Source organism: Sebastes fasciatus, chromosome 19 (assembly GCF_043250625.1).
Source record: "Sebastes fasciatus isolate fSebFas1 chromosome 19, fSebFas1.pri, whole genome shotgun sequence".
Classification (NCBI taxonomy): domain Eukaryota; kingdom Metazoa; phylum Chordata; class Actinopteri; order Perciformes; family Sebastidae; genus Sebastes; species Sebastes fasciatus.
The window spans coordinates 7,808,439-7,832,850 of record NC_133813.1 but is presented as its reverse complement, the minus strand read 5'-3'; the positions used below and the strand labels follow the sequence as shown (position 1 = coordinate 7,832,850).

At 38.6% G+C, this 24,412-nt stretch overlaps 2 protein-coding genes across 3 annotated transcripts in view; both read left to right on the top strand.

The window, feature by feature from the left end:
• The first annotated feature begins 556 nt into the window (after window positions 1-556).
• LOC141757116 (uncharacterized) lies at window positions 557-8,561 on the top strand. The gene is made up of 20 exons (XM_074617392.1): window positions 557-674; window positions 911-1,124; window positions 2,062-2,138; window positions 2,313-2,385; window positions 2,466-2,508; window positions 3,087-3,165; window positions 3,429-3,517; window positions 3,643-3,789; window positions 3,983-4,034; window positions 4,174-4,274; window positions 4,899-4,984; window positions 5,662-5,743; window positions 5,833-5,918; window positions 5,997-6,084; window positions 6,324-6,372; window positions 6,521-6,611; window positions 6,697-6,797; window positions 7,013-7,097; window positions 7,631-7,735; window positions 8,215-8,561. Exons 3-20 carry the CDS (start codon window positions 2,077-2,079, stop codon window positions 8,317-8,319), a joined length of 1,524 nt encoding a protein of 507 aa, XP_074473493.1. The 5' UTR covers window positions 557-674; window positions 911-1,124; window positions 2,062-2,076; the 3' UTR covers window positions 8,320-8,561.
• Window positions 8,562-11,270: 2,709 nt separating this feature from the next.
• Window positions 11,271-24,412, top strand: part of spina (spindlin a) — a 391,527-nt gene continuing 378,385 nt past the window's right edge. Inside the window, exons 1-8 of one of the 2 annotated variants that reach the window (XR_012591595.1) lie at window positions 11,271-11,412; window positions 17,084-17,171; window positions 17,431-17,536; window positions 17,761-17,809; window positions 18,004-18,142; window positions 18,384-18,501; window positions 18,657-18,890; window positions 19,761-23,061. Coding sequence is in view for 1 of the 2 variants with exons in the window: in XM_074617407.1 (XP_074473508.1) it covers window positions 17,497-17,536; window positions 17,761-17,809; window positions 18,004-18,142; window positions 18,384-18,501; window positions 18,657-18,890; window positions 19,761-19,960 (780 nt within the window). In the remaining variant the exon portion in view is untranslated. Of the gene's footprint in view, window positions 11,413-17,083; window positions 17,172-17,430; window positions 17,537-17,760; window positions 17,810-18,003; window positions 18,143-18,383; window positions 18,502-18,656; window positions 18,891-19,760; window positions 24,082-24,412 lie in introns of those variants that run through there. The other variant, XM_074617407.1, reaches the window with a different exon arrangement.

Sequence of the window (24,412 nt, the reverse complement as noted above, 5' to 3'; positions counted from 1 at the left end):
AGATCCGCTTGTATTTATTTATTTTAGAATCATTTCAGTTTCCAGTTTTCTATTCTTTTTCCAATTCATTGATAATTACAATTATGATGATAATATAATTTTTCTTCCTTCTTGACCTCACAGAGGTCACAGAGGAGGCAGGGGTAGAGGTCACCTCTGTTATTAAAGGTCTTGGTGGGAAATAAACTCCCTAATATTTACATTTAGTATACCCAGTGAATAATAATAATAATAATATTAATAAAAATAATAATAATAATATTAATAAAAATAATAATAATAATCATGATATGAAGTTAATTTAATAATTTTAATAAAATAACCTAGAATATTTGGTTTTAAATATTCTAGGTTATTTTATCAAATTATTAGTAGTAGTTAAATTAACTTCATATCATGATTATTATTATTATTATTATTATTATATATTTTTCCTTCAGTCTACTATTGGTTTTAAATCGTGTAGTTAAACCGTGTTCATAAGTTGAGTCCATATGAACGCCCCCCTCTTGACGTATTCACGATAACTGGAAAGTTTCTGAAAGCTCTGAGTTCAGAAGTTGTGAAGTGTTTGTTGACGCCATTTCCCACCGTCACCACTTATGAACACGGTAAATACGACCCCATCTGAAGACACCAAAAGCTTGTTGGTTCCTACTGGATCAACATCGATGGTACGGCATGAGCTGAAGGTTGAGAGATGCTTGCCGAAGTGTGCTCTGCTATTTCCTGCAAAACCACGTCCATCCGGGTGAAATACCACGTTTTTAGGGATTCCAACGACAGCGTAGCCAGACTGCTCTTGTCTGTACCTTTAACTCACACAGACACACACACACACACACACACACACACTCACACACACACACTTTTCCTTTTTTCTCAGTGCTCTCTATCTGTCCTGTTACAGTAAATGCTGATCTGCAGTGTGTTTGGACGCGTTGCTAGGCAACAGCGTACCTGCAGAGTAAAGTGTGGGTTACCTGTAAACCTAGACTCAGAGGACAGCTGTTGGACTTAGAGCTGGGATGACTCATCCGTGGCTCAGCGCGGCTTCAATAAAACACCGGTAGAACTAAAAAAAAACAAGAAGTCGACATCCTGACAGACACAAAGCTCGACAGGTAGGGTTCATCCTGCTGATGTTGGTTTTTATAAACAAAAACATTCAAGGCCACACAATAGTCTTAATTTATGGTTGTGATAAACAATTTTTTTTTTTAGAATTTATCCATCTGGATATGGCAATTTAAATGTATAATGTTGCTGTAGTGCCACCTGGAGGTGAAATGGCATCAAATTTGATTGTTGATATCTGTCATCATTCTGCTGCACCTGCACATTGTGTTTAAGAGTTATGGTAGATTATGGTCCCCTTGACCTCGGACCTCAAGATATGTGAATGAAAATGGGGTCTCCCCTTTACAGACATGCCCACTTTATGATAATCACATGCAGTTTGGGGCAAGTCATAGTCAAGTCAGCACACTGACACACTGACAACTGTTGTTGCCTGTTGGGCTTGAGTTTGTCATGTTATGATTTGAGCATATTTTTTATGCTAGATGCAGTACCTGTGAGGGTTTCTGGACAATATTTGTCATTGTTATGTGTTAATTGATTTCCAATAATAAATATAAACATACATTTGCAAGCATATTTGCCTCCCATGTTGATATAGTAGGCGTAGTAGGCCCCTAATGACCCACATCTATTGTGCTTATAGCAACTGATAACGCCTATTTAAAAGCCTGATAACAATCCAATCAGGTGATTTTTAACAGATGAAAAATGTGCGATTAATTGGCAGCCCTAATCCTTACCAATACTAATCACTTGTTATGTGTCCAGCAGACTGAACTCTAACAAAAAAAAGTTCTTAGATATTGGGATGACTAAAAGACAAAGCGACCAAAAATAAACCTCAGCAGTAGAGTATGTAGTTTATCCTGTGTCTCAGATTCCTGAACAATTCAGATGGTAACTGTTTGTGTGCGTGTATGTGTGTGTGTGTGTGTGTGTGTGTGTGTGTGTGTGTGTGTGTGTGTGTTTGTGAGAGAGACAGCAGATGTGAAGATGGCATTAGCCAGCGGTCACTGGCTGGAAAAGGAGATGAGGGGAGAAGCTCCAAGTCCCAGGTGGGTCACATTGTTTCCTAAAATAATTAAGTGTATGACGGTCTGAGATTAGACTGATGATTCATGTGATGACAAACTCACTCAAGGCTTGACGTAGATGAAACTGGAAAAGATGTTTTATATGTGGTGGTTGCTCATTGTTAGATCAACAGACCCCTTCTTATTCTGTCACAGACAAGGTCATGCTTTAGCTGTGGCAGGAAACGTCGCCTTTCTGTTCGGAGGAGCCTCCAGCATCAACCAAGAGGTGACTTTTTATTCTCTAATTACACATGGCCGAAACATGGAATCTGGATGGTAATGCTAATTGTCTTCTTATTTATTTAGGAGGACAACACTGTTTACTTCAGCGACTTCTACATGTTAACAGGTACAAATAAAAGATGGAGTCCTGATTATATTGTAGCCTAAGCTACGGAGGCCCAGAAGGTCTGAAAATGATATTATTTTACCTTGTGTGTCTAGAAGATGTTTAAAGTAGAGTTTTGGACCACAAGTAATGCTGTTGAGCAAAGTTTTACACATGCATGTTTGTATGTATTGTTGGTTAGCGATATGATACAATTTCTGCTTAAGGTTTCACACTATTTCACTGATTTGGAGCCGATGACGCAAAAGTTTTGATTAGAAACACTGAATGAAAAAGAAACCCTTAAAAAGGATAAAAGTCCTGAGGTGACATTAATGTATTCTAAATGTATAGATTTATTCATTTATTTTATTTATTTTTTTTCTAAAGATTTTGCAATATTTGTCTTGGTTTTGTCCACATCATGTAATATTTCATTACATACATTATATTTGACCTTATTTATGTATTCAAACATCTATTCCTCATTAGGTCATATTTGGTCCTCCATACTACATCACACTGTTGCTGTTATTAAGCTGAGCTGCTGTGACTGAAAAATAATAACTAATAACCAGAGATTTTGTTGTTATTTGTAGTTTCTCCTGATGATGTGACATGGGAGGAGATTCCTCAGAGTGGAGAAGTTCCCTCAGCCAGAGAAGGACACACTCTTTGGTAAACTACAGCACTGACTGAGTTAGCTTGTGACTTAGTTGGCATGGATGATTGGGGAACAGCAGAAAAAGTATTGTTTAATGGCAGTGGCTGCCCATGGTTTCATATAAGGCATCAATGTTTTGCTTTTGTTGGCCTGAAAAGCTGTGTGGAGATGTTGATTCTCGATGCAATCAAAAGTACTGTGCAGTACAGCGGTAGCAAAATACAATAAATGCACTAATGCATTTTTATTCATAGCTTCATCTTGCTTTCCTTTTAAGTGTTGTGAAAGGGAAGCTGTATCTGTTTGGAGGAGCGTCCACCCCCGACACCCCTGAGTGTCTCCCAGGAGTCTACAGCTTTGATATAGGTGAGGATGTTACAGCAGGAGGAGATAACACGTCGGTGTGTGCTAATGCTTTTGTTGTTGCTTTAGTGTTACATTAAGGAAGAGTAAAATAAAGCCCAACAGCACTGTGATGGCATTTCCAACAGTGTCTCTGACTTGGGATTGCTTAGCAGTCGGGGGCGTGGCCCTCAGAACCCTCAGACACAGCTCTGTTGCAGTGGGAGACAACATCTACGTGTACGGAGGCATAGTGGGAGGGAATCCAACTGACGATCTCATGGTCTTCAACACAGGTCCATACATCATCATCATCATCATCTTGATTAAAGGACCATACTTCTGCTTTTTAATGGTTTACCTTATTCCCAACAAATCCAGAGTACTCTCTAATTTTCCAATCAGCCTTTAGATTGAATGACTTTCTTCTTCATGTCTATGAAATTGAACTTTCAAAGACTGACCTTTTGATTGTGTCATTTATTTCAGCGTCTCTCACCTGGACGCCGGTAAAAACTAGCGGATCGCTGCCTCCTGCTCTGTAAGACACTTATTATCAGTTTCACAAAGGGAGGATTTATTACAGGAATGTTGCATTGTATTATATTAAAATGCACGGGGGTTGTTGCATCTCATCAACACTGACAATAATTTTGTTTGTGTGTTTATTGTATGTGTAGGTGGGGTCAGAGTTTTGCTCTGGTCGGAGATCAGGTGTTCATGTTTGGAGGTTTTGAAGCAGGTGGAGACTTTTGTAAAGACTTCCATGGTCTCAACACAGGTAAACACTGATTCGGATAATACAGAAATATATAGAAAACATCGGAGGGATTGTCAAGTGGTTTGTATTTTCTTTTATAAGTTCAGGTAGCACATACTCTGCCAGTTCTAGTTAAAGTTTATTCTAAATATCCCAGTATTTATATTTTCAAAAAAGATATTAAATGGAATATAATATAATAAATAGCGCTGTCAAAGTCATTGTGATAATAACGCGTTAATGCAACTTCGTTTTAATGCCACTAATTTTTTTAACGCATTAACGCAACTTCCGATTTTTAGGTTGTAGCGGGCTCAGTGTTAAAGCTAGAATTTGCCCACTCCCATGTTGATAAATTAAATACTTGACAAATCTCCCTTGAAGGTACATTTTGAACAGAAAAAAATGTGCAATTAATCACAATTTACTATGGACAATCATGCGATTAATCGCCATTTATATATTTTAATCGATTGACAGCCCAAATAATAAATGATCTCACTTCAGTGTAGTCAGTTCTGGACTTCCATACCAGTGCAGTTCTTTCAAAGTTTAACACACCCTAACATTAAACAGTCTGACTTGTGATATCTACTGTTATTCAGTAGTCTCTGACTCCTGACCTTTGTGTTTCGACTGTTTTAGAGAACTTGGTGTGGCAGAAATGGGAGGTGAAGGGAGAATCACCTGCAGCCTGCAGCGGACAAACACTGACTGCACACCATGATAAAGTACACACACACACACACACACACACACACAAGGTGCTTTCAGACAGCGAGTGGTTGCCGCAGCAGCAGCAACGAGAGGGAGGGCGGCTGTCGCTTTCCTGAACGCTCTGTCCAACTGCATTCAGAGTTCATGATGTTCCAACTTTGTTTCCAACCTTTTTTCTGCGGCTGGCTGTGTTACCATGGCAACCACAGAAACTACAGCAAGGGTGTCTGTCATTCCTGAATGATTCAACCTCCTCGGAACAGATCCACGGTTAAATGTTGTCACATGAATGGATTATTTCTTTGTTGTTGTTGTTTTTTTGATCATGTTGAATATTACTCAGTTTTATCAGCTCCATTAACATCTTTCAATATTAGTAGAAAAAGTTAATTGATAATTTAAAAAATGCATCAATTATGTAATAAATTCTATTTAGCCACTTATTCCATTGGCACACTTAAGCCTCCATAGCTTCTTTGTAACTGTATTTCAAGTTTATTTAGTCATTCCAACTATAAAAATACAGCTGAATGACATATTGTTTCACTGTAGAGCAGGGTATTAAAACCAGTAAAGGAAATCAAAGGAGATGTATACATTAATAGAAGTAGCTGTCCATTTATTTCTCCATTGTTCATTGTTGTTTTGATTACACTGAATGTCATTTCCCCCAATGTTTAATCCCATGGAGGATATCTACCTGTTTGGTGGCAAAAGCACAAATGAGGACGGCATGGTGACGTCTTCCAATGAAATCCATAAACTCAGTATTTGTGAGTGAGGTGCTGCAGATTAACCGACAAATGAATATATGAATTATTGTAAAGAAAGTCTTCCAATATTTCACATTGTGTCTCTCCAGCTAAGATGAAGTGGAAGGTTCCTCTGTACGTCGGGATTCCTCCGGCCCGACGCCACGGACACACCGCCTTCGTCCTCCACAGCCACGTCAGTAAATATTTGAGACTTTGTTTATTATTGTCATGTCTAATAATATAAAAAACATTTTTTTTTTCTGGTTGACAGCTGTATGTATTTGGAGGGAAGAATGAAGAGCAGGAGTTTAATGATCTGAAGGTGATGAAACTCATTAACCCCTCAGAGAGACAACCAGGTACATTATTCATATTTATTTTATTAATATACTTATATACTAGGGCCTAGAGGCTGCAGCAGAGCCAGCCCTAGGTATAGGTGGTATAGGCGAATAATAGGGGCGGCATCCATCCATACCCTAAATATAACTTTTACTGTTTTTTACTGATACTTTTTAATACTATTATTTCGAAATAGTACCAAAAAAAAGCCCACAACAACATACAAACAGACAGAAAACAACCTTTTTCTCCACAGTGATGAAGGAGATTCTGTCAGAGTTTGGTCTGCAGGGAGTCAGCCACAGGTCAGCAGCTGCTGTACACACCTGTGTTTCTGTTTCAGCCTTGTGTGTGTGGTGTGCGTCTGCAGTTTCAGCCTCATGTCACGCTCTGTTTGAGTCTCGCCTCTCAGTTTTAACACTTTGGTTTCATTCTGGTTGTGACCGTTAACAGCTTCACGCCCACGAAGGTTCCCAATGTTCGTTACGAGCTGAGCGACTCTGCTCCCTTCAACCAGTCCAGGAACACAGCAGCTAATGCACAGGTGGCAGTCGTCCTGGTAGTTGATAATAGCCTACTGTCTGCTCACACTAATAATAACTCAGGAAATGTAATGTTTCCTCCTGCAGGCGATGGTCCACAGAGACTTCAGTACAGTTCGAGATCAGGCCATGAAAATGATCCAGACAGCCTTCACTCTGCTGGACCAGGAGTTCCAGAAACTGGATCGGTACATACATGTTTATTTTGTGTTTTACATATTTACATCAGACCACAAATATCAATACAAGTAAAAAGAATGTTTTACATAAACGCAACTTCAGTAGAAAACAGTTGAGGTCACATCGAAGAAATCATCTGGTTGACTGATTAATTTACTCTGAATATCCATATAACTACCAAAAATTGTATTGATTTCTTTATGGCTGAATTTCTATTTTCCAGAGAGAAGTCAGAGTTGTCTCAATCTGCTGCTGCTCTGCAAAGAGAGAAAGAAGCTCATGAAGCCTGCAGACAACAACAGCAACAGGTTCACCACTTCCTACGATCAAATCTCAACCATAGTCTAATACATCTAATTCCTAAGATTTAACGCTGGTGGGAGGCAGATTATTTTTGGCATTATTGGGCAAAAATTCCATGATAACATTTCAGCACATTGTAATACAAGACAAGACCGTCTTCCTTTTTTGGGTTGCTTTGCAGTGTAGGCACTTGTTGCTAATGCTGCAATAGTAACTTTTCCTGCAGGATATTCCGCCGTTGAATCAGGCTTTCACCATCTGAAGGGATCTGCATGTGCATCTGTATTTGCAGCCAATAGGAACGCTCTCTCTCTCTGAAATGAGCTGTGATTGGTCAAAGTCTCCCGTCACAGGCTACGTTTTTTAAAGCCTGAAAACAGAGCCATGAGGAGGTGCAGAAGTCTAGTTTCTCTCAGAACACTTGAATTAAAATATGCTGAAAGGTTTTAATGGAATTTTTGCCCAACGATGCTAAAAAAAATTCTGCCTACTGCAGGTTTAAGTTTCATGTTATTTTGTGTGTGTGTGTGTGTATCAGGAGCTGCAGGAGATGCTGGACAGACATCGCTCTCAGAATGAGGCGTGGCTTCGAGCGAGAGCCGAGGAGAACGATCGAGAGAAGAGGGAGCTCTGTAGACTCAGAGTCAGTAAACACACACTCACGCTACCTTTTTCCATTTCCTGTTGTACAGACTTTCTGTCTGGTTGCTGTACAACAAAGGTCCTCAGGAAGATGTCTTTATTAAGAGTAACCTGCACATCACATCCCCCACCCACTCCCTTTATTTTGGTCATGTATCTTCTCGCTAGTGTTTTCTTGTTCACTGCACAATGCGTCCTTAAAAAGATATTCATAGTACTCTGTTGAAGGCCTTGCAAGGAAACAGTTTTTTCGATTAGTTGCAAATAAAATTCACCAAAATGATCTCGACACAAAGTGATTCTTTAAATAAACACATTGCAAAACTTGTCAGAACTGAAACTGCACTGTTGAGTCTCACTGAACGCACTAAACGAAGCCTCAGCACCTGGCTGGGTCATCAGTGACACACTGTGATACATACGGGAGCATTACATTTAAATTAACTCTCTCCTCTGTCTGTGTGTCTGTCGGGTCCTCAGGAGGAGGTGTTGCAGGAGCAGGAGAGGCTGAAGGAGGAGCAGAACAGCATCCAGAAACGCAGCGAACATCTTCTGTCCATCATGCAGCAGTTCAAGGGAATGTGAGATAGATAGAGGACTGGTATTACCTGAAAGAGAAAAAACTAAATCCTCTTTATGTATTAAACTTTCCTTCAATTAAAATATATTGCAAAATAATAATAATAATGTTAAAAAAAAGTTTGTATCTTGTATTGTTGAGTGTACAACAGCTGATCATAACACTGTAATAGAAAAAACATAATTTGACTGATTTATTGATTGGTTAGGATATAAGAATTTCATAATAAACCCTGACAAAAGTCAGACTTCCAACAACGTGTGCATTTTCCTATAAATGTCCAGCAACATGTGACTCACCTGTCAATTTCCGCTCCAGTCTTTTCAAAATAAAACTACTTAGTTAAGTTTAGGAAAAGATCGACTTGATTAGGTTTAGGCAACAAACTATTTAGTTAGGTTTAGGAATATATTGACTTGGTTAGGTTTAGGCAACAAAGTACTTAGTTAGGGTTAGAAAAAGATCGACTTGGTTAGGTTTAGGCAACAAACTACTTAGGTTTAAAAAAAAAAAGATCGACTTGGTTGGGATTAGGCAACAAACTACTTAGTTAGGTTTAGGAATAGATTGACTTGGTTAGGATTAGGCAACAAACTACTTAGTTAGGTTTAAGAATAGATCGACTTCGTTAGGATTAGGTGATAAACTACTTAGTTAGGTTTAGGAATAGATCGACTTGGTTAGGCTTAGGCAACAAACTACTTAGTTAGGTTTAAGAATAGATCGACTTCGTTAGGATTAGGTGATAAACTACTTAGTTAGGTTTAGGAATAGATCGACTTGGTTAGGCTTAGGCAACAAACTACTTAGTTAGGTTTAGAAAAAGATCAACTTGGTTAGGCTTAGGCAACAAACTACTTAGTTAGGTTTAGGAATAGATCGACTTGGTTAGGCTTAGGCAACAAAACGACTTAGTTAGGTTTAGATTAGATCGACTTGGTTAGGCTTAGGCAACAAACTACTTAGTTAGGTTTAGGAATAGATCGACTTGGTTAGGCTTAGGCAACAAAACGACTTAGTTAGGTTTAGATTAGATCGACTTGGTTAGGCTTAGGCAACAAACTACTTAGTTAGGTTTAGGAAAAGATCGCGGTTTGGGTTAAAAAGGTTAGGGTTAGGGTTAGGTTTAGCTTAGCCTAACTTGAATACGGAAGTTATGTGACAAATAAACACAAACACAAACACCCGTCTCCTGGGCGAAAGTCCTGAGAAATAATAGTCCTGAAATAGAAAATGTTGCTGTCGAGACACAGAATGTATCACAACTTATTTTATTAATTGAACAACTGGCTGAATTGTGCAGTCTGTCTGATTGCATTTCTGCATGTCTCTCTATGTGTCTGTCTGTTTCCTATCTATCTATTAAGTCTGTCTGTGTGTCTACCTGTCTCATATCTCTCTGTCTCTCTGTCTCTCTTTCTGTCCGTCTCCACCACTGTCGCATTCAACAGCAGGACGGATCACTATTAAGCAAGGAGAAACAGCGTAATGCGCCAGTCGGTGCCCTTGTATTTCCTCTCGGTTTCAGTATTTGGCAGAGCGAGGCAGGGCGGGGAGAGAGTGTCATCTGGCAGCAATATAACCGGAAGTGAGGCGATTAAAAAAATAAGAGCTGTGTGTTTGACTTCATGTTATGGTTATAGACCTATAGAATAATCCAATTCTTTCTCACCTCTTCCATATTTATTGTCAGTATTTCTCAGTGTTGCTTTGTATTTTCTCAATTGTTTATTTATTAACTGTAGTGCAAACTCTGCTTTAGATTTTTTTTCAGTCAAACAAGTTGGCAATGTGATGATGTGAAATAAGCAGTTTCACATAAAGCATTAGTTGACGTTATCATATAAATGAAAAGCATTAAATCAATTCATTATAAATTCATTAAAAACAAAAAAAGTGTGCATGAAAATAAAACAGATGATTTGAAAAACGGAAAGGGGGATGCAATAGAAAAAAAGATTTCACAGTTCTTAATTATAGGCTACAGAAGCATTTTGTTATTGTGTAATTCAGTGTGGTTTTATTGGTAAAGCTGTTCTGTTGCAAAGACAGATTTTTGAGAGGAGTCATCAATTAATAGAAGCAAAGTGGGTGAAAGTGGAATCCTAACTTCAAGAATGTCACTTAAGGTGAGAGATATTTGCTTCCAGAATTGAGACACATCATGGCATCTCCAGTACATGCATGAATGAACCCAGAGCACCAGATGGACACAGATCACAATTGGGAGATGTAATGATCTTCATAGAGTGACGCTTTCTAGGGGTGAGGTACATCCTGTGGGCAAATTTATAGTGTATTAATTGATGATCTGGATTTTTAGATGTACCAAACAAATTTTTCCACACCGTGTCCCAGGAAACCTCTTCATAATTTACATCCATTAAGTCCCTACGCCATGCAACTTATACCGATTACATGGTACAGAAATAAATGTGTAAAGTTTAGAAACAATCCCTCGTGGTAATCCCACTGAAACCAATATTAATAAAAGTGTATTTTCTCTTCTTCTGTACTGTTTTTTGTATGTATTTCATTGTTTTTATTGGATTGTTTTCCACTGTTTGGTTAGGTTTTTCTGCACATTGTGTGTATTTCTTGTTGTTGTTTAACTTTTGTTGTATTTTTAAAATTATGTTAGCTTAGATTTTTCTTCCTTTTTTGTTAGTTTTTTTTTTCTCCTGGGGTTGGGGGGAGGTCCTTTGTATAAGCCTGTGGCTTCCTGACCTCTCCTGACACATTTCTTGTTTTGTTTTCATTGACTGGTTTTTGTGAAGTTTTATATATGTGAAAATAAATAATAATAATAATAAAAAAAAATAAAAAAAAAAAAAAATATATATATATATATATATATATATATCTTAAAAAAGTATATCTTTTGAAGAAGAATATAGTAACTGGTCACCATGAACCAAAGGTTTATTGTGAAAGGCTTCACCGGAAGTGTGGTGTTTCCTCATGTCTACCTTAACCCTCCTTGGTGAGATGGCTGTGGAGTCTCTGCTGGTTCCTGTGAAGTCGAAACGGACTCTGTGGACAGACAGCAGGAGGCGAGAAAACCCGCCGCAGTCCTCCATTTTTTAAAAATAACAACGGTAAGACAGAAAACAACAATAATGCACCTGTCTCTTTATATATATAGTTTTATATCAGCTAGTCAGCCCTGCAGGTAACAACAGCTCCACAGCAGCAGCACACACTGTAGCGCTCGTTTTGTGGGTGGCGTTCTCCCGCCGACGGTTGTGTCTGGCGGGGGAGGGGCGGGGGGATAGAGCAGCAGCAGCAGACGGAGAGAGACCGAGCCCGGGCTGCAGCCGGTCCTTTCTGTCTTGGGTATGTGGCTGCGTTTGCTGCAGAAATGCTGTCGGACAGTCCCTCTAGTTGTCCACTTCGTCCCTGTATCCGCCCCCCTTTTTCCTCCTCATCTGGGGCTGCAAATAATAGTAGCGAGCAACATGGCTGACACTGGCCCTGCAGAACCTGCGTTTGTCAATGCAGATGATGACTGTATGTTTATTTTTTTATGTTTATTTTTTTTATGTTATGCAAACTTGCAACCTCATTGACACTGACAGCTGCAAAAATGTAAGACATTAAATGATAAATAAGCTGTCAGTCAGACTGGAAGCAGTAAAAACCTTTATTTTTTTAACATGCAACATGCATGCATTTGCTGCATTTTTTTATTCTAATGCATTTATATAATATAGTAATAAAGGTGCATATACAGCCCCTGGCATTTTTCATGTTTGAAGTTGCTGCAAGCTGATTACAGAGTGCTCCAGTCTGGTGAGGGCAACGCCCCCTTTTACCAACTTCTTATCCAAATCAAAGCCACCTTTTTCTCCTCATCTGGGGCTGCAAGTAATAGTAGTGAGCAACATGGCTGACACTGGCCCTGCAGAACCTACTTGATCGTTTGTCAATGCAGATGATGACTTTATATTTTTTATGTAGCCAGTTAGCAAGGTAGTGGTCAAACTAGCAACCTCATTGACACTGACAGCTGCAAAAATGTAATACATTAAAGGCTAAATAAGCTGTCAGTCAGACTGAAAGCAGTAAAGACCTTTATTTTTAACATGCAACATGCATGCATTTGCTGCATTTTCTTATTCTAATGCACATATAATATAGTAATAAAGGTGCATACAGCCCTGGCATTTTTATTATGTTGAAGTTGCTGCAAGCTGATTAGGGCAACGCCCCCTTTTACCAACTTGTAACCAAATCAAAGCAAAGGTCAACTGCAGTCTGATCCTGCAGGTACAACAAGTACATAACCCCACCTCCTCATCTCCCACTGAAACAGAAACTAAAGATTAGAGTAGTAAAAGATTGTTGTTTTGTTTGTTTTTTGGTCTACTTGGGGTACCCGAAACTGTGTTATTCCAACATTTTCTGCAGTACGTCTGTGAAGATGACAATCTGCAATGAAATGCTTGATTTTCTTTAAAGGAACAGCAAGGTGGTGGTCAAACTTGCAACCTCATTGACACTGACAGCTGAAAAATGGAAAGACATAATAAGCTGTCAGTCAGACCGAAAGCAGTAAAAAACATTTTTTTAACGTAGAGTCTGGTTTTGACACAGATGCATGTTGCATTTTCTTATTCTAATGCATATATAATATAGTAATAAAGGTGCATACAGCCCTGGCATTTTTCATGTTAAAGTTGCTGATTAGAGAGTGCTCCAGTCTGGTGAGGGCAACGCCCCCTTTTATCAACTTGTAACCAAATCAAAGCAAAGGTCAACTGCAGTCTGATCCTGCAGGTACATGAAGTACATAACCCCACCTGCTCATCTCCCACTGAAACAGAAACTAAAGATTAGAGTAGTAAAAGATTGTTGTTTGTCTGTTTTTGTCTACTACTTGCGGTACCGGAAACTGTGTTATTCCAACATTTCTGAAGCACGTCTGTGAAGATGACAATCTGCAATCAAATGCTTGATTTTCTTTTAAAGGAACAGTTCACCCAAATCACAATAAAATCATGCTATCACATTAACACAGTTTTGTTTTTTATTTAAATGATTTTGAGATATCTGCCTCTGTTATTTTGCCATCACCACCCCAGTACAATGGAAATTATTATGATAAAGAAGGAGTTTTGTTTGTGGTGAACACAGCATTGAAACATGATAAAAAACATTTTGACTAACTCAACATTTAATTATTTTTTTTTAATTAACAGTTTTGGCATATGTGCTTTAGTAAAAGATAATTCTCAGGACCAATGCTGCAGTGTAACATAGATGGTAGCTATAATGTTTCTATGGTTACAGCTCTGCTACAGTGTAACATGGATGTTCGCTGTAATGTTTCCATGGTTACAGCTCTGCTTGTGTAGCCTGGATGCTAGCTATAAATGTTTCCATGGTTACAGCTCTGCTACAGTGTAGCCTGGATGCTAGCTATAAATGTTTCCATGGTTACAGCTCTGCAAAGATTATCTTTGACATTTGTGTACTGTATTTCTTGTTACTTGGCTTTTCTTAATATTGGATTTATTAAAAGTTTCAACCTGGCCATAACTCAAAGCAAACAGACTGGGGTGTAAACACCGAATGAGAACTTAAAAGTTTCGCTTTTTCAATACAGAAACCTAATGGAAAGTTTTTGGCAGGTTGGGAGTTAAAGTAGAACTAGTCTTTAAAAACATGGAAACAGGAAAACTCTAGCTTTGTTGTACTTGTTGAATCACGGCGCTGAAGTCTGAAGGTCTCAACAGTTTGGGCAGCGTTGGGACTTGATGTAATCCAGATGTTTTGGGGGAGACCAGAGGGAAACATTCAGTGTTTCAGACATTTTTCTCTGTGTGTGTGCAAAGAACAATGTCGTTTTGCTCCCAGCTTGGGACTGAGCTCCACCTCTCTGGTTTCACTACATTGAAGTTTTGTCTTGGACAGAATGAGTCTTTGCTCTCCAGCATCGCTCATGACAACAGACTAATCATGCGTTGCCCGTGGCAACGGGAGGGAAATCACCACCAGCTGCAGCCAAATCCTGCAAATGTCTCTTGTGTTTCCTCAGCAGGTAGTCAGCTGTGAGACGGAGTCTGTTTGAGTTTTCAATGTGATGATGATCATCAGAACTTTTTGAGAAGCAGCAGAAGCATTTGTTATACTATTGAAATTAGGGGTTGATGTGTTTTTTATGTGTTAAATGTACTAACAGTGCTGCAAATAAAACCCTGTTTCCACCGCAGGAACTTTCCCTCTGAAGTAAGAACCTTTTGAGGAACTCATTGCGATTCGACTGCAGGGACCAGGGTCTAAATTAAGTTCTGGGGACATTTTCCGGGGCCTTTTTATCCCCCAAAAAAGGCCCGGATCGTAGGGGTAGTACTGTCTGAAAGTAGTAAGACGTTAGAAGAGGGAGTCGAGAGAAAGAAATGTTATTTTCTGATTGTTTCATGGTGGTTTACGCTCTAAAGCACAAATAAATAACCATCAAACTCTCAACAGGTGAGTTACTGTGGAGGCAGACACTCTTAGTTTCAATAATAAGAACTGAGAACCAGTGAATTTTTGGCATTTTGCTTAAAAAGTGACAAACAATAAACGCTTATTAAAATAGTTACAGATTGCTTTTCGTCGCAGCACTTTACTGTTTTGTCAAAACTTGGAGGTGGCAAATGTATTTTTAGTGGTCCATGTGATAAAAAATAACGAGTGTCTTTATAGTTTTGCTACTCGACCTTAAGGTCCCAACAAAGTATCAAGGTTGTCGATGTTGTCTCAGTTTTCCTTTACATTAATAAGCACGGTTGGAAGATGCTTATGTTGAGCAGAGCGGACCATAAAGGGGACAGTGAGCAGTCAGAGGGTCAGATGTGTTTTGTGTTACATAACACCCCGCCTGCAGATAAATAATACACTGCAGGCCTCCCTCAGAGGCTCCACTGATCAATAATTGAAGTCTCATGATCAGGAACCTTTTGGAGGCTGATCCACTGTGGGGCTGAACTTGCTCTGCTCTCCACCAATCCACATTTTGTTTAGGGATTTCATTTTTCACCTTGACATTCAAAGTACAGTTTAGATTGATTCTAAAATACCCCCGAAAATATATTTGTGCCAAACTTGTTTTGTTTTTTAGTTTGGATTGTTTGTGGCTTGTTCATAAAGTTTATTAATTTTGTATTGTGAGAGGGTGGGATGCACCGATACCGGATTGGCTATCGGGCCGAAACTGACCTTAAAGAGCTGGATCGGTGACAATGGGGCTGATCTGTTCAATTCAGTTCTATGTTGATATACATTATATACTGGAATTTGAATTCCTGTTTAAGTTTTGACCAATTTGTTGCTGCATTAAAAAGGTTTACACTTGAATTATAATTAATGTAAATAATTCATGTTAATTTTGAAGATTTCTTTTCTTTTACCAAGTTTCTAGTTTATTATTTTAATAGTAGATAACAATTCAGTACATTTATATTTATGTATTTATCTGTTACATCTTGTTTTACAAAGTTATGTGTAAGTCAAGCCTGATGTTGCCTTACACATAAAAGAATGATCCCAGTCACTTCAACACGTGAGGCATACAGATTATTAATTAAACACTGGTATCAGATCGGTACTCGGTATCAGCCGATATCCAAAGCCCAGGTATCGCTATCGGGACTGAAAAAGTCGGGTCAGTGCATCCCTACTCTGGAGTTGCTTGTTGTTCTGTCATAAACTGAGCTGCTGTGTTGAGTGAAGCTTCCGTCTTAAGTGCTGCTGTGATAAATAAAATACGGAGAGTCTGATTCATGCTGATGAATAATGCAGCCTGAGTCAGAGTCAGAGTCCAGGGCAGAATGCGTCGGGTCAGCCAGAGGCTACACAAACTAAACTCATCATCACACCTTCACTGTCAGAGCAGAGAGACTGACTGTAGGCACCATGTCGCCTCCTGCTGTTCACAACCACAAACACTGACAGGATGGTTTGACTGAACATATGGGCAACACTTCATTTTACAGGTCTGCAAATTACATGGTAATGAGGTGATAATTAGCAAGTAACCTATTTGAAATTTCTTTGGAATTACTGTCAAATTACCCCAATATTTACCTAAAAGTTTATCAAAAATCACTTTGTTTGGCTGTCTTGATTTGGGACTTGACTCTGGACTTTTATTATTATTTTATATCTATTTATACACATTATTTAATAATTATATTCTGCTATTTCCCAATAAGCAGTAATAAATAGCTGGTAATTTATTTAATACATTTCCAGGAAAAGAATACAAATGTAATTAATATGCTTTATTTCTATGTCTGCTGATAAATAGATAATAATTAGCAAATAACTTATTTGATTATATACTATTTAGCATATAATTATTTTGACAATAATGTTTATAATAAAGTAATTTTCAATATTTTTTGAGGTAAATATTGGGGTAATTTGGCAGTAATTCCAAAGAAATTTCAAAAAGGTTACTTGCTAATTATCACCTAATTACCATGAAATTTGCGGAACTGTAAAAAAGTGTTACCAACATGTGTACTGAGGCCGAGGTCTAGCCTTTCTAGAACTTTCAACCGCCTCTTGTGTTCTTCCTCACTTCTTAGTGTCATGGTAGCTCAGTTGTCATCACGTGAGTAAAGTATGAGACTTTATGATGACAGGCGAGGTTGTGTATGAGGTTGTATATATCAATAATATAATTTCAAATCTTGAATTTGAACTTATTTTACTGATATCATTCACTGTCCTGTTTTCATTTTGCTGAATTGTTGACTTTGTATTTTCCTGTCACAGGTTTGGTTCTGCAGATGAGGAGCCTGGATCCTGAAAACCCAGAAAACTGCTAAACATCTGGTCAGCACGCCTGGATACTGGAGACTGGGTATAAATGACATAATATGTTGATCTCTGTCTGTCTGTCAGCCTTGGCAGCAGTTTGACAGACACTACACGAGGTCTGTTGGTGATGTTGTTGTTGTTCCTGCTTTCCACCAGTAGATGTCAGTAAAACAATCTGACATCCAGCTCAGGAGGAGTTTATGGATCCATGGTCAGATTTCGTCTTTTTGAGGCTAGTAGTCATTTCGTTATTCCTCCCAGGAGATAATGTGCTCTTTGTTTTTCCCCTCCTGTTGTTAAAGCCCTGGACAGGTCTGTGTTGTAGCTGTGTGGCCGGGCAGCCTGGCTGCCTCCCTGCCTCCAGATGAATGAAGAGCACTCCGGGAAACAGAGACACAGCTAATGCAGGTCAGAGGTCATCCCCACTGCCAGGACACACACACACACACACACACACACACACACACACACACACACACACACACACAGTTCTTAACATTACCCTGAACAATGGTCGTGGTATTTGTTTTCACCCACCACCATTTCATAGAGCCATTTTAGTAGGAAGTAATTTGATGTAATTTTTGTAATTTGAATTGATGAATGTGCTGTGATCTATTTTTTCTCCTCAGGACATGCAGGTGTTTCTGCAAATATGATGAAGAAAAAGAATCCCCATAAGTGAGTTAAGTTGACGCTCATGTATCTTTGTTATGGCCAAAATAATTGGACTCAACATTAATTCATAATTTGAGATAATATTTTTATAGTTTCCATATTATGGAATTTAATAAATGCAACTCTAAAAAGTACGAACAATAAACATAATCTCAAAGCAGATAGCGTTGACGGTGTTGTTTCGTGTCTCCCGGAAGGAAACACAAAAGCAGTCTGAGTCCGACCACCAAAGTTCTGTCGCCGCCGAGACGCAACATCGTCGGCTGCAGGATCCAACACGTCTGGAAGGAAGGAGGAGGAGGACACGTGGTCTGGAAGGGAGCAGTGCTCGACCAGGTGAGCAGAGGGACGAGTAATTACTGACTGAGCGAGGGAATTAATAGAGCCAGGCACGGAAGATGGTTTACCGTAACATGCATACACTACTGCTGAGCTCTGCATCCTCACTGCTACACTGCTACCTTCATCTAACACACTAAAATGTGTATTATTGTTTATGCAAATGTCCCAACTTAAAGGATTGTTTAAGCGTGTGTAGAAAAGAAAAAACAATGTTTCAAATCTATGTGTCCACCAGGTGCCAGTGAACCCGTCTCTCTATCTGATAAAGTATGATGGTTTCGACTGTGTTTATGGTCTGGAGCTCCATAAAGACGAGAGGGTTCAGGGACTGGAAGTGCTCCCCGACAGACTGGGTAAGACTATGGTCAAAGAGTATAGAGGCAAAGAGGTGAAACTCTGGTGCTTTTTTGACAACAGCTGCTAGATGGCATTTTTGCGAGGGGTCTGATATGCAACATGGTCCCCAGCCAGAATCAAACCGGTGATTTGAATTTTTTTATCCCTGCAGCTAAATCCCGTCTAACAGACGTCAACCTAGCGGACACCATGATAGGTAAAGCAGTGGAGCACATGTTTGAGACGGAGGAGGGTCCAAAGGAGGAGTGGAGGGGGATGGTGCTGGCCCGGGCGCCCATCATGACCACCTGGTTCTACATAACCTACGAGAAAGACCCGGTCCTCTACATGTACCAGCTGCTGGACGACTACAAAGAGGGAGACCTCCGCATCATGCCCGACTCAAGTGAGTGAAGTAATTCAACTTTTGTTTAAACAGGCGGTGATTTAAAAGGCAGGTGTAAATGTAACCAGTGTGATAATCTAATATTACCGCAATGGCATAGCAACAATATCATCATATGTTGTTTTATTGAAAAGTCTGTTTAAATGAATTATTCAGTGCTAATGAAACAGTGGAGCACAGTTCATTGCACTTCTCAGTTTGATCATTTTCTATGTGATTTTTGCATACATTTGCCATATCATTATACAGTTTATATCCAACAATTTTCGTCTTATTGTCATAAGACCTGTGATTAGAAAGTAGCAGTGAGGGCAGCGGAATACAGCCAGGGTCACAGCTGTATTATATCTACATAAACATATATAAAAATTGTTAAAAACATTTGTTTTGTTTTATTCAATTACTTAAATTTGTATTATTATTTTTCAAATTTTTTTTTTTTAAATATATTTTACAAATAAAAAAATAAATCTAAATTTTAGGTCATTAATTTGATATATTTTGCTGAGTTATTTTTATATTATATTTATTATTATTTTTCATTTAATTCACTATTACTTTTAATTGTTTTGTATTTTTTGTTAATTGTTTATAGTTATATTTAATTACGTTTTCTTGAGTAGATTTAGTTAATTAAAAATTTACCTTTTCAGTAGTATTTATCCGTTTCACTTCTTAGTTGACTTGTTTCTTCTATGATAGAGATCTTATTTGTCACTGTAAAATGACAAACACATAATTATTCCTTCAAATTGGTCAGAAACGTCTTTTTATCTCTTTGTTTTTCTCTGTTTTACTTCAAGAGAAAAAAACAGACAAGACATGTTAACACCAATTAGTGCTAACATCTCTCTCTCTGTCTCCCCTTAGACGACACCGTCCCGACGGAGAGGGAACCCGGCGAGGTGGTGGACAGCCTTGTGGGTAAACAGGTGGAGTACGCCAAAGAGGACGGCGGCAAACGAACGGGCATGGTCATCCACCAGGTGGAGGCCAAGCCCTCCGTCTACTTCATCAAGTTCGACGACGACTTCCTCATTTACGTCTACGACCTGGTCAAAACTTCGTAAGACTTTGCAGACGTCCTGAGCCCCTCCCACGCGACACAAACAAAATGCGGCACATGTTGAAACATCTGAAGCATTCGATCCAGCGCTTGTTCGACCTCAGACTATCAAAGACAAAGACTCCAAAAAAAGAAATTCAGACAACGGAAAAAGACAGGATAGATACTTCTTGAGAAACGGCGGGAATGTTTAAGATGGGGAAAAAAGCGCAGCTGGGTGAGATTGAAGACTCATCCTGACCTTCTTAGACCCTTAAACTATATATAAAAATGGCTTTTACATTACTCTTACAAGGTCCAAAACTTCTTGAATACCCCTTAAAACCTTTCTGGTCTCCAAAAATTCAGTTTTACTCCAGAAAAAGACTTCAAAAGCAAAACTTTACTTTTCAGATGAAGCAAGACTTTTTAGACATTTTATACAAAAATTAGCTGATCCCTTAAAATCTCCTCACGCCTAAAGAAACTAAACCGTCATATTTCGGTGTCTGAGTTCATCCAGTGGGCTGGTTTGTAGAGGAAACTGTTGGTCTGTGCCACAGCTAATATGAGATTACCACCTGCTGAACATGTCATTGAAAAGATTGATTGTAGCTGCGCTAAAAAAAACAAGGAAACAAGATAAGGAAATGCGGTCTCTGAAATGTTGCTGGCAGCATGGAAACATGACAATCAGATAACACATCTGGCCACAGAAAAATGAGCACGATCCCGGACCAGCTGTAGTACAGGTTAGACCAGCGCTGGGGTTTTTCGCTGGCTGAATTTGAGTTGCTACAGCGAACCACTACCTGAAGGTCCGTCTCCGGAGCTGCCCAATAAAGTCTGGCCGCGGCTCGCCTTCCTACCGGTGAAGTCGTTTTCCTGGTTGCGGGGAGGACCAAACGAAAAGTGGTTTTCTTGTTTCTACCACTTTGGATTTAATCCAATAAACAAACTATCAAAACATACACAGACCGGAGTTCTGCGAGTCTGCACTCGATTGCTCTTCCTCAACGACCGGATGTCTAAGAAAACTGAATTGTGAGAACTAAATGTGGAAGTATAGAGAGTTGAATTTTCAGCGAGGATCAAATTCAGTTTCAGAGCATCAATTTTAATAATATTACATTCAGTTTCCAGTGTATTGGAATTCAATTCCAAACTAATAAATTCAATTTCAAATTACGCTATTCAGATTCAGGTTAAACAATTCAAATTATGTGATTCAAGTTCAGTTTTTTTTAATGCAATTATTCAAGTTCAGCTATACAAATTCAATTATAAATGTTTCAAATTCTAGTGACACATATTTCTTCCCATAATTAGAACTTGATTTGGTACGTTTTTACTCAAGAGTATGTCTTAATTTTGATTTACTATCTCATGATTTTGATTTAATATTTGACCAATAATCTCAAGTCTCACTTGGTAAGCAAAATTATTTTGTCATGATTAAAAAAACAAACATAATTCTGACGTAGTGAATCATTAGTTAGTAAAATCTTTTTACTAGAATTATTATCTCGTAATTCTGATTTACCAAGAGGATTTTAATGTTTACCATTTCTAACTCTTTCTTGTCTAAAATGGTATTCCATATCACTGAGACCCACAACACAGGACACGCTAGTCCCAGTCTAACCTCAAAGTTGGACTTGAGATGCTTCCTGAAACCTACGAGGAAAAACAAAACGACCTTACACCAAACTCAACGGTTTGGTCACACACAAAAGGGACACAAACCTACATTTATGCCCCTTTCGTTCGATAGACGGTTGATTGAAGCGGGGTATCTGTTCCGGTTGTTGTACAGAACTAAACAAGACCGATTTCTTCATCATATCGTGTGCTCCATTTCACCAACTCCAAATGAAGAGGTTAAAGAAATCCTCTCTTAAAGACGTCTGCAGTTAAAAACTGTCATTTAAAAAAAAAAAAGACGGGGGCTTTTTTAAATTTTTTTTATCATTGCCAAAACCCCTTCCTGTTGTGAAGTTGTTTGATGTTAAAGACAATCGGACAGCCTTTTCTTGTGATTTCACTAAAGCCTTTGGATTTGCTCTCGTGTTGTCTTTTCTAAATCGTCGGCAAAAGAGAAAAAGGGACGGAGAAACTGAAACTTGGCCAAAGCCCTTTTCTGTCCTTGGCAGTTTGTTTTAAAGACCTTGTTACAGACGGACGAACACCTGGATCTGAGATTCCTTCTTCTAAATGTCACAATTTGTGGATTTAAGGACTGGAAAACATGATTTAATGCACCTTAAATCTCGCGAGATAAGATTCCCTGGACAGTTAACGAGTATGTTGGACTTAAACTGTCACCAGAATCTACAAGAAAAACGAATCTACTGTAGTGATACAGTGAGGTTTTCACGGCATCAGTGGCACCAGTTCAATTCCACGTCTCGGTTGATCAAATTATTACCGAAACGAAGGTATCCCAGTTTGTATTTCGACACAAACAAAAGATTCTGGACGTTTCGTGGTGTTGATTTGATGCTTTGTGGTTTCTGTCCGAAGCCCATGAGATGATCCGGTCTGTTCCACAGCATGTATGCAGTAAGAGAGGACAGGGTCGGTTGTATTTAGTATATATGAAGAGATTAACAACCAATGAAGGGTTTAAATTTCCTTTTATACAAAATGTACATTTCATTTTATTTGGATTTACTCCAGACTGAAAGTTTTCCATAAACGCTCTGTACTGATTCAAACTTGTAGTTGAAGTATTTGAGCTAAATTTGAAGGTAAGAATGGAGCTGGTTTTACCGGTATCCCAATAAAGTTGCCACTTTCAGTGTTTTATCAGCCAGCTGCATTTTCAGGATAGAAAAGAATCCAGGAAGAGTTCATCACAGCAAAAGATCATTGGCAATGATGGCAGTTTGAGAGCTTGTTGGTTCTTTAATGGATAATTCTGGTTAGGGTTGTCAATCGATTAAAATAATTAATTGCGATTAACCAAGATTGTCCATAGTTAATTACGATTAATCGCAAATTAATTGCACTTTTTTTACGTTTAAGCTTAAGTTTCAAGCATTGTTTAGCCTCCTTTGCGACAAGCTATAATGACATGGTTGGTACCAATGGATTCCTTAGGTTTTACAACCCTAAAAATTGCAAGTTGTGTTAAAGTAATTAGTGGCGTTAAAACAAATTTGCGTTATTATCACGTTAACTTTGACAGCCCTAATTGTGGTTTATTACGACAAAGCTACAAAATAAATCTGAAGTGCTAATGTATTGTGATGATAAAGGTGCAGTCAGCGATTCTAGTCATCAAATTCAGCCAATATCTCCTCACAGTCCGCTGGCTGTTATTTTTTCCACGTTTTTTCCAACGAATGTCCAGCAACATGTGACACACGTGTCAATTTCCGTTCCAGTCTTTTCAAAATAAACCCGGTTTTTCGTGCTGATCATCACGAAAGAAATTTTAAATTTGTGTCAATGTACACGAATCAGAACATTACATTTTGTGACTATTTAACAAACTGCTGTGCGACTGAGCTGTGAGTTAAAATATCAACAATCTTTCTCCAGAATCGCAGACTCCACCTTTATGTTTGCATCCGTAATTTTTTGGAAACAAAGACGGAAAATGTTGATTTTTCTATTTACTGTATAACTCAGTATGTCAAAATTAACTGTGAATGTTTACTGTTATTTAATTTTTCTCCCAAAACTGAGAAAGATCCTGAACCAATCAAACGTCTGGGCTGAATCAATGTACAGAACAGAGTAATGTATGAAAAACCTTCAGCCATGTGTACTTCCTGTGATGTAGTTAGTTGCCGAGGCAGATTACAGCTCTTATTATAACCGCACTAAAAAAAAAAAGACAGACTCCCGGAGATCTGTAGGTTCCTGCACTTGTATATCTCTTTTGTTTTTCATTCAAGAGAAGTAAGATTGTGATCATCTCAACAGGCACTATTTTAATTTAACGAGATAAACGCGTCGTTACTAAGACTTGATTCGCAGCGAGGTTACGTCCAATTCAGTCAGTTCATTTCAATTTATTGTTATTGTTAATGTTGGAATGACATGGCCTTCTATCATCCTTCTGCCTTGTATTTGTTTTTTGTTTTTGTATGTTTTAAAATGTATGTTATTAATTTCTATTGTTGATGAAAAACCTGACATGGCGTGCTTTGTTTTATTTCCAGCGTGGTTCTTTTTTTCAGGTATTTGACAGGTAGGGCACTTATTTTAGAAAACGCACTCGATGAAGATAGGGGAACAGTCTAGCTGGTAGCATGCACTTAAAACGGAGAAATGTTCTAGACATGTTCTCCTCCTCCCCTCCTATTTATAGGAGCACTGATTGTCTTCTGATTGGGCTCACCTGTGCCTAGTTGACTCTGAACAGCACAGGTGAGCCCGTTGCTCCTCTCAGAGCTCATCAGGATAAAGGAGGACATGAAACACTTTCTAACAACCACCTTAACGTTTTTTTTTTTTCTGGGCTGCT